Source organism: Gossypium arboreum, chromosome 12 (assembly GCF_025698485.1).
Source record: "Gossypium arboreum isolate Shixiya-1 chromosome 12, ASM2569848v2, whole genome shotgun sequence".
Classification (NCBI taxonomy): domain Eukaryota; kingdom Viridiplantae; phylum Streptophyta; class Magnoliopsida; order Malvales; family Malvaceae; genus Gossypium; species Gossypium arboreum.
Genome location: NC_069081.1, coordinates 116,712,545 through 116,725,656, shown reverse-complemented (window position 1 = coordinate 116,725,656; position 13,112 = coordinate 116,712,545). Strand labels below are relative to the sequence as shown.

Genomic DNA, 13,112 nt, shown 5'->3' with positions numbered 1-13,112 from the left:
TCAATTAACTTCAGCATGCAATTTCTTGATAGTTTTAGCCCAAAACTAACTCAATGGGAGATTATTTCTTGTATGCTATATATCTCAAACCCTAAATCTGCCGATCTCCAAAAGAACCTATAATTCCCTATTAAAAAGGTTTATTGTTTGAGGGATAAAGCTTTCACCATATATAAACTTATAAGAGTAATTTAAGTGATCATCATCAAGCACAGGCTACTGGCGGCCTGGATTTCGGGCTGTGTAATTGATGTTATCTTATGTGGTTAAATTATTATTTGGAACTTAACTTCGACAATTAAAATTCAAGTTAGCTCCTAAGTTTAGTAATTATTATTTCTATATTGTGGCCAGTTTCCACATTGTTCAAGCCCCAATGTTTGTGTTTGTGAGGAAACATGCATATAGCAAAGTTGTTTAAAGCCAATGAAATGATGAAATCTGATAAAAGCAGGTCGTAATTGAAACCTATCTATACGTAGAACATATATAGGAAATGTTAAATAACTAATGCACGAATAAAACAAGAAACATTGATCAAACAAAAAAACAAAAGAAGGGAAAAAAAGAAAAAAGTGCATCTCACTGCAGGGCTACCTAGCTAGCTACCTAATTCAACGTGCATCTCTGAAGGATTGCAGTACTAAGCATCTCGTCGGTTATGAATATTCCAGTAGGGACTCTGACAACAACATCCTGTAGCATAAGATCATTGACGTTTGATACACTGGCATGGTGTACTGGTAGCTCTAGGTCTCGAAGTGCATCCATCAATCGTGCGGCTGGATGATCGATATCTGGACTTCGAACCCGAATCATGGCTTCGGATCCTACTATCTTCACATCAACTTCCACTGTCTTTGGCCAATAAGTAGAGGATTGTTTCATGGTATTGTCGAATGCGGATTTGGTAGTTTGGTTTTCGAAAACATTGATGGGGTTCAACTTGGATTTTTCAGATTGTACTAGGAGTTGAGCCTCTAGTTTATCGATTTTTGATCTTAGTTCCTTGATGTAGGCTACTGCATCTGAAAGTAATGAGGCTTTGTCCATCTTGGATACGTTTGGAACCACGGAACGAAGTGCGTAGAAACGATGGTTCAGTCTCTCACGTCGTTGCCTTTCTGCTTCAACGTGGTTTATAGGGGATTCTTTCCCATTCCCTGGTTTTCTACCTCTCTTTTTCGACCGGCCGCCGGCATTGAACTCGGTGTCTGCAGAGGCGAAATCCCCATCAGATTCCGATGACGAACGGCCTAAACCTGTGGTTTCTTTCTTGGGCTCGACTTGTTGTTTGTCTTCAAGAATCCGCTCCTTTTGATCACCTGAAACCATTCCAAAATCAACAAAAGGAATACTTGGGGTTGAGATTTGGGGTTGGGAATCATGGGCAGGTTGATTTGAACCCAGGCTGTTGTTGATCCCAGAACTGAATATCGATTTAGTGAGTTGAAGGGTGCCCCAGTCTTCCATGATGATATCAGAAGATCCCAATTCGACAACCCCGAAGGATGTAGGAAGACAAACTAATGTTTGAATCCCTCGCATTCGAGCTTCTCTAACACGCTCACACTGGTACAATTGGAGTTCATGGTCTCCACCCAACCAAATATGGGAGCCTGATCCGAAAGCCTTCCCAAGAATCCCATCACCTACAGCGAATGATCGGGTCATGGATACGGTATAGTACCACTCATAATCAGTCACATCGCCATCTACCATACGGTCCACGTCCATCACTTCATTAAAATAAGCTTGCACCTGATCTTTTCCCGACCTTTTCCTCTCGAAACTGGACCCCAGTTTGGAAGGGCTCAGCCTATTGATGGATTTTCCCGTACCATCTCGGGTCCCTCGAAAATAGCCATCGCCCCATGACAAAACAACGCGACCATCAACATCCCTTGAAGCTTGCCAGAAAATGGAGTATACCCACCATTCAGGCCTACTTTGGACGATGAAATGGAGGCGTTGTTGCAAAGTAGGTGAGGCATCTTGACCTAAGGTAATAAGAGAAGACGAAGAAGAGGAAGACATTATTGAATATGATAGTGTGTACTACCGTTTTTCAAAGAGAAAAAAGAAAAAGTAACCAAAGCGGACTCAGCAGCAAGAAGAATAAATAAAGAGGAAAAAGAGTGATGATCAAAGTCGTCACTAGGTGGCTATAAACCCCATGGAGCAGATGAGAAAAAAGAGGAAAACTATAATTATTAAGTGAAGTGCTTTGGAGAAAACAAAGTATAATTTTCCGGGGAAATAAAGGACCATCAACCTCATGGTCCTATTGTCAGTCAAATCTTGACATCATTATCACGTGGAAATCTCCTGTTCCAGATTCTCTCCAAATAAGGATGATGACCGGTCTGAATTTTCTTCTTCTTTTTTGTTCTTTATGGCATGGATGGTTTACTCTATTTGCTGTGGAGTTGCGGTGCTTCTGTTGGCGTCTTAACCCCTCCACTCATGATTTTAACTTAATTCACACCAGTTATTATGGGGCGATTTCGTGATCATCTTTTATTTGTCTTTTTTCTATTTCCCATGATTTTTAACTATTTTTAGATATTAGGACCATTCCCATCCATATTTTGTTAATTATTCTGCTTATCGTGTCACCTTTAACCCCAACTCAACTCCCAATTAACTACCTTGTTGTTTTAATATTTGATACAAATGTTAATCTATTAAATTAGCTCTTCAACTTTGTTAATTTATTCAAATAACTCTTCCTAGCCTTTTTTTTTAAGGAAAGAAGAAAATAGATTATTATCAAATCGGAACGAAACAAACAAAATTTCCCAAAATAAGGATTGGAAAATTATTTTCTTAAGTTAATGGGCTTATCCTATACACTCGATTCCTCATTAGATAAAAGAGTAGGAACATCTTAAATAAGAATGGAAGACATGCAACTAAGAGAAGAATTCTAAACATAAGGATTTGCATGACATAAAGCTACCCTTGCAAGAGCATGAGCGATCTTATCAATGTTTCTACTCATTCAACAGAAGGACATAAATTGAAAAAAAAAAAAAGCTTTCAACATGAGATAACCTTCAATAATCAAACCCATCACAGAGATAACCTTCTTTTACTCGTTAAATCTTGCGGTACAATCAAACAATCCGTCTCAATGATCACTCTCTCAATTTGCAACGACTTCAACTAAAGCAATGCCTTTCAAATAACAATCATCTGTAACTTCTGGAGCCATAGTTGCTTGGATAAAACCTGTGCGACCTTTGTCAAAATCACCATTTTCATTATGAATGATAGTCGATCAGCTCGTGGCAACATTCTTATAAAAATAACCATATCGATGTTAAATTTGAACCCATTACCTAGCGATTTACACCAACTCTACTTAGAAGTAAAACAACTTAACCTGGAAGGTTGAAAACGAGTCATCGTCGTGTGAGCTCCCTACCAAGCCTCCATGTAAGAATATTCAAATTGAACAATTTGGACTACATTATGATCTTTTTTTATTCTAAATAAACTGGTTCCTATGTGTCCATATGCTCCATGCTACACCTAGCCACCAACTCAGCTCATTATCATCTTGCATATTAAGGTAGTAACAGAGAAACTCCAGGGATGAATCTTGCAATAGCCTTAACCCAACAATATGCAATACAAATTGAGCTTTGATATACATCATTAAAATACGGTCTAAGTTTTCAACAATCAATCCTTCACTAGATTCCAGAAACCCACAATTCGGGAACTATTTAGCTTTGAATATTTGACTCAGAAGAGGATTGTGAGTGTTTATAATCCACTAACTCTATTTGCCAAGCATAACAAGATTAAAGCATCTTAAATTTTGGATACTCATACAGCACATCTTCTATGGCTTGCACAAATTTGTCCATGATGCTTAGTGTGTTTTCCTATTTCCATCTATGTCTCACCCTCATCAAAAGAAATTCATCATTTTCTGTAAGGCATCACAAACATTGAAAGGGAGAAGAAAAACACTTATGCAATAAATAGGAAGATCTTGAGGAATAGTTTTCAATACAATTTCTTTACCTTCTTTCAACAACTTATTCTTCTAATTACAAAGTCATTTGCTCAGTTTCTCTCTCATAAAAGAGAATATTTGTTTCTTATTTCGTCTAATAAAGAGGAAATGTAATACCCCATCCAACGTAGTCTTGTTAATAGTTTGTATGGGATGAAAGTTAGCTAAGATTTAAATCAAGGTAAGACTGATTTATGTTGTATTTGTCAAAGTGGTAATTGTATGGTTGTACGCCATGAGTGGCAGACTGTATGATTTATAGATAAGACTGTTAATATTTGTATTTTGGGTAAAGTCTAAGTTAAAAAACCGCCAATCAATGTTTCTTTTAGAAAGTCTATGTGTTAAGACCTTCTATTTATGTACGCCAATAAAGGATTGTGGGATTGTAGATCTAAATATTGTCTGTTCGTGCACGTGTGATTTCTATTCAATTCTAGTCGTGTTTTAACTGGGATCCAGTTAGAAATACCAAAGTGTTATGATTATTTTTTATGTATAATGACCTATAATGATTATGTTGGTTAAGATAGAATTGAGTTAGCCTTGAATGTTAGCCACATGTTAACCCTAAGTGAGGAAGCTATGAGATATAAATATTGGTGAAAACCTTTGTAGTGGGGTTTTTCCTTCTCTTTCTTTTGCTATGTTATACATTGAAATCCTATTAAAAAGAGTTCGTTGGAGAAAAAGTAACAAGTTATCGAAAAGAAATAAAGAGGTGTGCATGCGGCAGTAGTGATAAAATAACAAGTTTCTTGAAATCATTTATGAGTATCCAAACCATGTGTTTCTTTTCTGTGTTGTGTTCTATTATATATAATTGTCTGTGTGTATGTGCATGATCGTGGCATGATATAGAAATTACTTCTTTGGGGGTATAAACTCGATATCTAGATAAGATAAGCCACTGGTAGGGCATGTTTATTGCAAACTAGAATGGCAGAAATGTGTAACCACTGGAAGGGCATGTTAATTGCTAACCAGATGGGGATATATGATAGGCCGCTACTAAGACACGTTAGTTGTTAACCAGTTTGGCGACCACTGGTAAGGTATGTTAGTTACTAACAAGTTGGCATGAGTGTTAGGTTTTGATAGTGCATACTAGCTGCTAACTAGCCTAACGTTATGGGTGCTGCCTACGGTAAGACATGTTAGTTGTTAACCATAGCAAATAGCCCTGAACTCATAAGAACACATAGGTGTTCTAAATGATATGATACGAAAGGTCTATTCTAATATGTGAAATCTGAGGTTCAACCTAAGGAAGGTTATGAAAGAGTAAGACAATATGTTTCTTTATGTGTTATAAGATATGTTTTGTATTGAAAAGAATAAGCTAATACGATATTGTGTATGTTTTTCTGATGTATATATCAGTTTTGATGAAAAGAATGGTTAATGATTAAGGAAGTATTTTCTAATTGCTGTTGACGCGCTAAAATCATAATGTATTTGATAAGAAATGATGAGGGATATATTGAACCCGCCCTAATAAGTTTTGAAAGTAAGTATGAGTTCACCTGAAGAAAGGTTGTGATACAAACGTACTTATGAAAAAATACTATGTTAATGGAGAAGCATCAATTTGTTTAAGTTTTACTGCTATGTGGAGGAAATGATATAAGTGCACGCCCAATGTCATGAAAGATGGTATGCGCCAGATATGTGAGTATGCTCTGAAGGTTATACGCCAAGGTTAAGTGTTTGCTAATGAGATAAGAGTGTACGCCCGTATGTCTCGACGTATAGAGTCTAATGTATAAGTCTATATTATGAACTTGTAGTGTGAATCTGTTCTCATTTAAGTGTTGATTTTTCTTTTGTGGAACTCATTAAGTTCTTTTGAACTTACCTATTTTCTTTCCTTCCTTCCAGGTGGTCTTTATTATGAGCTTGTTGAAGGGACTAAGCTAAAAGAAGCATTCTCTACAGTGAGCTTCATTTGTTTTTTTTTTCTAACATGCATATGTTTTGGGGGCGGCATGTAACTTTATTCTTAAAATTAATCTGTAATAAATAGCTTTCTCATTCAATTACATATTTATAAGAATGTGACCCCTTGAGGGATTTGTTAAAGTTTGTTAAGTTCTAATTTACGAAATTATTTCTACTTGTATACGCCAGAATGTTTTATAAATAATCGTTACTAGTAGTATTTTATACAAATGAGAGTCTTTCATCAAAAATATTTAAATCTATTTACTTTTATTCTATGGTGTATATTGTTAAATAAACTTGTGTTTTGTAGAAGTTTTCTAAGGTCGCCTAGTTAAGTTAATATGTATTTAAGTTGAACTGAAAATCAAATTATGCATATGATTGTTTTCTATATGTGTAACACTTCAGTTGACCTACATGGATTAGGGTGTTACAAGGAAGATCAAGATATGTTTCATGATCAAGAGACAAGTAGACTCCCAAAATCGAGCTCACATCTTGTTTGTCATTAAGATTAGTATTGGAGTTGAAAATACCCCCAATTTTTTTAAGATTAATTGACTGACTGTAAACTTCTTCATAATTCCTCAAAATAGACTTAACGTTTAACATTCTCTTTTTGAGGATTTAAAGAACAGAAAATTTTTGCTTGTAAAGAATAAGTATCACATTGAAAGGTTTACCCTATAAACTAAAATGCCATGGATATCTATCATTGTGCCTTAGCTTTCCTTAGCAAATGATTAAAACCTTTGATACATAATATAATTAAGTACAGGGACATAAGATCTCCTTGACACAATCCCCACTTAGGAATAATCGGCTTAATCTTGCTACCATTAAAAAACATAATAAAATTCATGGTAGAGACACGCATCATAATCCAATTTTTCCATTTCTCATTGAAACCCATTCGAGTCATGAGAAAACGAAGAAAAGACAAATCAACACTGTTGTAATCTTTATTAATGTCGATATTCAATGTTGATTCACCCACCTTTCCCTACCCTTTAATTTTCATGTGGTGAATAATCTCTAAAGCAACCATAATATTTGCAATGATCAATCGGCTTAGAACAAATGTTGATTTTAGAGGAGAAATGATCCCATGAAGTAAGACTTTGATTTGGTTTGCTAGAACCTTCGGAATAATTTTATAAAAGACACTGTAAAACCCAATGGGTTGAAGATCATTCATGTTCGTTGACTTGTCTTTCTTCAGAATTTACACTAGGATGATGTTATTGAGAGTCAAAGGGAGTTCCCCTCTATCCAACCAATCACAACAATACATGTAAACATCATTCCCTACAATGGACAACACTCTAAAAAATGTAGGGTTTATACCATTCGGACTTTAAGATTTACCTGAATTCATCTTTTAAATAACTTTTTTAAACTCATCAATAGTAAAAGGGGCAATCAAATAATCATTATCGCTATTGGTAACATAAGAAGAGACATTGGTGAAAGTACCCACATCTGACCCACTGAAAGCAAAGAACAACTCGTGGAAAAAGTCGTTGACAACCACTGCCATACGGTCTGTATCAATACAGACTTGTCCTTGCTCATTGGTTAACATAGCAATGTAGTTTATTCTCTTTCTATGTGTGGCTTGAGCATAAAAAAATTGGAATTAGTTTCCTCGTATTATTACCAAGATATTTTACTTTTCTTTCTTATCAACATATCCAATGTCACCTTTTCTTAGATCCCTTTTTCTAGTAGCAAGAATTTTATCAAGTTTACCACTACTAGCGTTGAAATTTTTAGCATGCATTGAGTAGCTGTAAGGTCCTTCTATGTATTATCCAAACTACCAAGCTTCTTAGCAAGTAAAGAATCTTTCAACTCCATTTCCTTAATAAACTTCTAGCTTTCTTCCTTGAGGTTGGAGTTCTCATCTATTAACTTTGCATTTTCCTATCAGAGTCTTCTAGGTTTTTTGAAACTCTATATTTGAATTACCATCTGATTCACTATTTGTGTCTAAGTCACTCATACTAGGAGAAATAACCTTTGTAATGAAGGCCATATCAAGAGCTTTTCATCTGAATTTGAGCTGGTAAAAGAATCATAATCACTCCAAGTTACACACAAAGACTTTTTTCTCATAGTGTTTGGACAATCGGCTTGAACACGACCATACTTTTCAAATCATTTACTACATTTCTTGTTTTTTCTATGTCAATTCTTTAATCACTTTCAAATTATTTGCTCTATTTAGATAGCTTCTTGAAAGTCTTGTTGAGGTTTAGAGTAAGAAACTCTACTTGTTTTTGAATTCTTTTAATTAAAGTGAAGTCTGTAGTAGGCATCTTATCTGTCACTTGGAAAATATTGCTCTTTTCACCTTTTTTCCTGCTTCTATTGGTTTCATCAAGATTCATCTAAAAGGTTTGCAAGGATCCAATCAACTCATCAATCTTCGTGTTATATAAAGCTTTTGCTTCCTCAAAGGTTGACTTTAATTGCAAACATTTCAAGAAAATATCTCAACACTTTTCTAACCAGTTTTTGAGTTAGAATATTCATCACTAAATGCAAATACTTAATTAGGCAAGTCATATAACCTTGCATAGAAGTTACAAATAGTTTCATTATTCAAAATCCTCAAGTCTCGAACTTGGTGGTTAACATGTACAGTTTCGATTGCTTCATTGTGTTGGTTCATTCATGGGACATCTCAAGAATTAACCATGCTTCAAGAGTAGTAGTGCATTTAGAAATCCTTTAAATTCCTGACCATCAACACCACATAAGATTGTATTAGGGCCTTTGGGTTCGCATTTGCAAGTATTTCTCCTTTGGTTGTCTAAGTAGTCTTAGCTTTGAGAGTTTTGAAACCAAAAACATCAATAATAAGGGGCTCCCAACCATTGAGAATTAATCTCCAAGCCTGCTCATCTAAAAAATTTATGAATATTTCATTATTACTTTCCAATAAGCATAATTTTCTACATCTAACGTAGGGATCGTAAAAAAAAAGAACCCTCCATCTTAAACAAGTATCAACACTAGGAACACTACTAACTACGTTAAATGAAAGGCTCTGATACCAATTATTGACCTAAACCAGTTGTTGATATGCAAGAAATAAAGTATGAATAGAAGTGACATTAGAAGTGAACACTTCTGATGACATTACAATAAACAATTTAAAGACACGGGACAAGAAATTATTCACGTAGTTTGATTTCCTTATGTTTGTGAAGCCTAACTTAGTAAGATGAATCTACTATCTTTGAAATCTGTACAATCAATGACCCTAGTTCTATCACAACCCATTATAAAATCCTTACTTTTGCACTCAAAGACTAGATCTCGCATCACTGAATTCTTTTTGTAAAATCACTGACAAAAGGTTTCACTATCTTAAATGCACCATTGCAATAATGTTCCACAATGAACTAATAGTTGTGCTCTACAGACCTTAATTTTAACTTATGCAAGCCTTGAATATATAAGAGTTTAAGGCTTGTTAAGATAAAGATCAATCACAATCAAGATCCCACAAAAAAAATAACCTCATAAAAAGTTTTTACAAATATCATCATAAAGTCTAAAATAAATCAAACTTTTCCAAGATAAGTCTTCAATAGAGTCCTAATCCAATCTCATTATTTTAAGGGATTCAATTATTTGATCTGTTTCAATCCAATCTTCAAGGATTTGTTGCTCTATAAGATGAATCTTCTAATATGGGCTAGTACACGTCTACAAAATCATTTAAGTCATTGCCCAATTGGTTTGGTTGAAAAGATTTTCGACTCCCAATAAGACAAGTTATGTTGCCTTTCGAAGTGTTAACTAACTTGGCCACTTTCTTTAGCACTTTGACAGCCACTTAAAAATATGTGCCCCAACAATAAAACATCTATCAAGGTTGAACAAGCTTTCCATATGTATAACATAAATTCATATTCACGAAATAACCTTTAATCCATCTTGATCTGCTCGAATCTCATCAAATTAGTTATTCTTAAAATAAGGATACAAAAGATCATAAAATCAGTCCATATATTCTTGGATTGCATATCTTGATATACAAGTTAAGTATATCACATAAGAATCCTTGAAAAGTAATACTGTTTTATTCAATTTCTTCCCTAATCATAAACACGAGATTGACTGCACAAGATTCTCAAAAAGATGCAAACAAATCATCAATGTATTTTGGTCAAACATGCCAATAAATAAGATATGTGTCTTGCATGGTGATAGCTGGAATGTCACCTTCCATTTGCACATAAACATTTAGTTCAAAAACTTGTATCAACATAACTAATTAATGACACGATATTTTCAACAATATTAAATATTTAAAAATACAATATACAAGATAATAACCTATTTTAGCATCATAATGTGTTAGTTGGATTTAATTCAATAGTTAAGAGTTTAATAAACCAGGCATGAAAAAATACTTAATAGAAGTATAAAACTTTTTAAAATAAAATAATAAATTTCAAGAGCTTAATATATGTACCACGCATGAGAATGCACCTAACTACTATAACTTTTGCTAATGCTTTAGCAGTAATTTTAGTTTTTTTTTATCTCATGTGAACAAGAATTTAATTATATTGGATTAAGATAAAATTTGGCTACCGCAATAAACAGATTAAAAATAACATTTATTATATAGTAATTTGAAAGTGTAATAAATCATATAACTCCAAACTTTGTGCATGGAATCAAACATTTTGATCATCAGTACGGAAATTGGGATTAAATTTTGAGGGTTTAATAAGAATTTTTTAAAAAAATTTTACCACCAATCAAATTGAGTGTTTGAAAAGGTTGGACGTGAATGGGCAAATAAAAAAAGAAATGTTGGAGATCCAAAATACAAAGAGCCAAAGGAAAAAAGCAGTAAGTTAACACTAATTAATTAACTTATCCCATTCAAAGTGTGTTTTTAATTTATCATATATTTCCAACATTAATTAATTAAGTTTCAGAGCCAAATAGGCAATGGGGGAATGTTTGTTATTAAAACAACATGTTTTAAGGGAAAATAATATGTTTGAAAAGTTTAAAACTGCTTCTCTTTGCTTCATCCTACAATTTCATTTCTATCAACACTTGTTTGACTAATTATTTTCAATTAATCAATTGCTTTGCTTATCTCTCTTTATATGTACATCATTATTTTAATGTTGTACAAATGGACCAATAATTGAACCAGATGAATTATTGGTATAAAAAGACAAAAAGATAAGTTAATAAACAAATAAATAAGATTTAATTGCACTAAACGTCTCCTAATCATACCCCTCATTTTAATTTGGTCCTTAATATTCTAATTACATCCCTAAACTATCACGGTTATGTCAATCAGATCTTTTATGACATAATTAAAAATAAAAAAAATTTAAGAAAAAATGAATATTCTAAAATCTTAGTTTTAGGATTTGAGCTTTCACAAAATTTTATTTTCCAGCTTTACTTTATTTTTAGTTTTTAGTTTTAAAAGTTATTAAATGACGTTCTATTTTTTTAAATTTATTATAAATTTAGCTATATAAAATTTGATGTGTCATATAATGGTTTTAATAATGAAAGAACTTGATTGATATGTAATTAGAATATTTTGAAATTTAGGAGTCAATTTAGAATGAGAGTTATGATTTGAGAATGTATGATGCAATTAACTCAAAAATAAGAATAGAAATATAAACCTTCATTTTATAAATTAAAGGAACAAAATAAATATTTAAAATAACTTTTTTAGTCTGATTTGTATGGATTTAATCTTTTTCAAGGTATATTAATCAATTGATTTAATCTATAATCTTAAAATAATTATAAACGTTATATTTGAACTTTTACTTATTAAACGACACCGTTTAATAGTGGCATCAATGATTTATAAAAGCTTTGCAAATAAAAACAACAAATTTTTAATTTAAAAGAAATCCACTTAGATTTATGAAGAATGTTCAAATCATTTGTCTTGAAATGATGCTTCCTATTCTTTTAATAATGGAAAGAATAAATCATTATTCTCTTTCCACCTATTCTATACATTATTAGCACATATATAATCATACATCATACCTCTTGTATTTCTATTTTTATTTAAGTATTTCATCACGTGATAATTATGTTTACAACTTCTAAAATCCATATAATTTTTTTATATATTAATAATTTATATTAGAGATTTTTTTAATTATTGTTTAACTATACAACTCACTCAACTACTAATTTTCGAGGAGTAAACAGTAAATTTTTATTTGAGGTAACTCTCTTTAGATGTAGCGTGTGCGTGTACGTGCGAAAAATGTGTCAAGTAACATAAATGATACGGAATTTAAGTTGGAATTCCAAAATTTTAAAAAAAAATAAAGATTTAGAATGATCAAATTAGAAAATATAGACTAAATCTACAACTATACGCATAAAACATGACTGGTAACTGAATTTCACTACTACTACTTAGGTTAGGACTATAATTTCAAAATTAAAAAACACAGGGACTAAAATTGTCAATTTAAAGAGTACAGAGAAAAATTAATTAAATCAAAGCAAATGAATTAAATTTATAACTTTCTCAAAATATAGGGACTAATAGCAGAATTTAATCCAATTCTATAAATGATTCAAGAATATATTCGATGATATATTTATTGTACTTGAGTATTTCTAAATATTTTGGAATTTTTAAGAATCGCACGATTATATTCTATAAATGATTCAAGAATATATTCGATCAATATACCATGTTGTACTTCCCTATGAACTATAATAATGTTGTCCTTCATTGAAATTTAATGCTTTTAATAATGAATGAAATTATTTGGTATTGCATTCAATTTTGTAATTTTAAATAATATAGTAATAATATTATTCACATAATTTAATTAAAAGAAGAAATATAATAACAGTTTTTTTTTACAGCAATATTTCATTATAACAGATAAAGTTATCGCACAATCGAATTTTTTAATGTTTTATTTTACAATTTATAACAGTTTTTCATAGTAGTATTCACTCTTTACAATAATATTTTATTATAACAATCAAATTTATTGTAAAACTGATTACATCTTTTCATTTATAACAACCTTTTGTCTCAAATTTTAGAGTTTTAGGGTGAAATAAAATAATAAAATTTAATTAAGATATT

At 32.1% G+C, this 13,112-nt stretch overlaps 1 protein-coding gene across 1 annotated transcript; it reads right to left on the bottom strand.

Annotated features, from left to right (window-relative positions):
- Nucleotides 1-413: 413 nt before the first annotated feature.
- LOC108477252 (transcription factor MYC2-like) lies at nucleotides 414-2,444 on the bottom strand. Its single transcript, XM_017779744.2, has one exon. It carries the CDS (start codon nucleotides 2,035-2,037, stop codon nucleotides 610-612), a length of 1,428 nt encoding a protein of 475 aa, XP_017635233.1. The 5' UTR covers nucleotides 2,038-2,444; the 3' UTR covers nucleotides 414-609.
- Nucleotides 2,445-13,112: the final 10,668 nt, after the last annotated feature.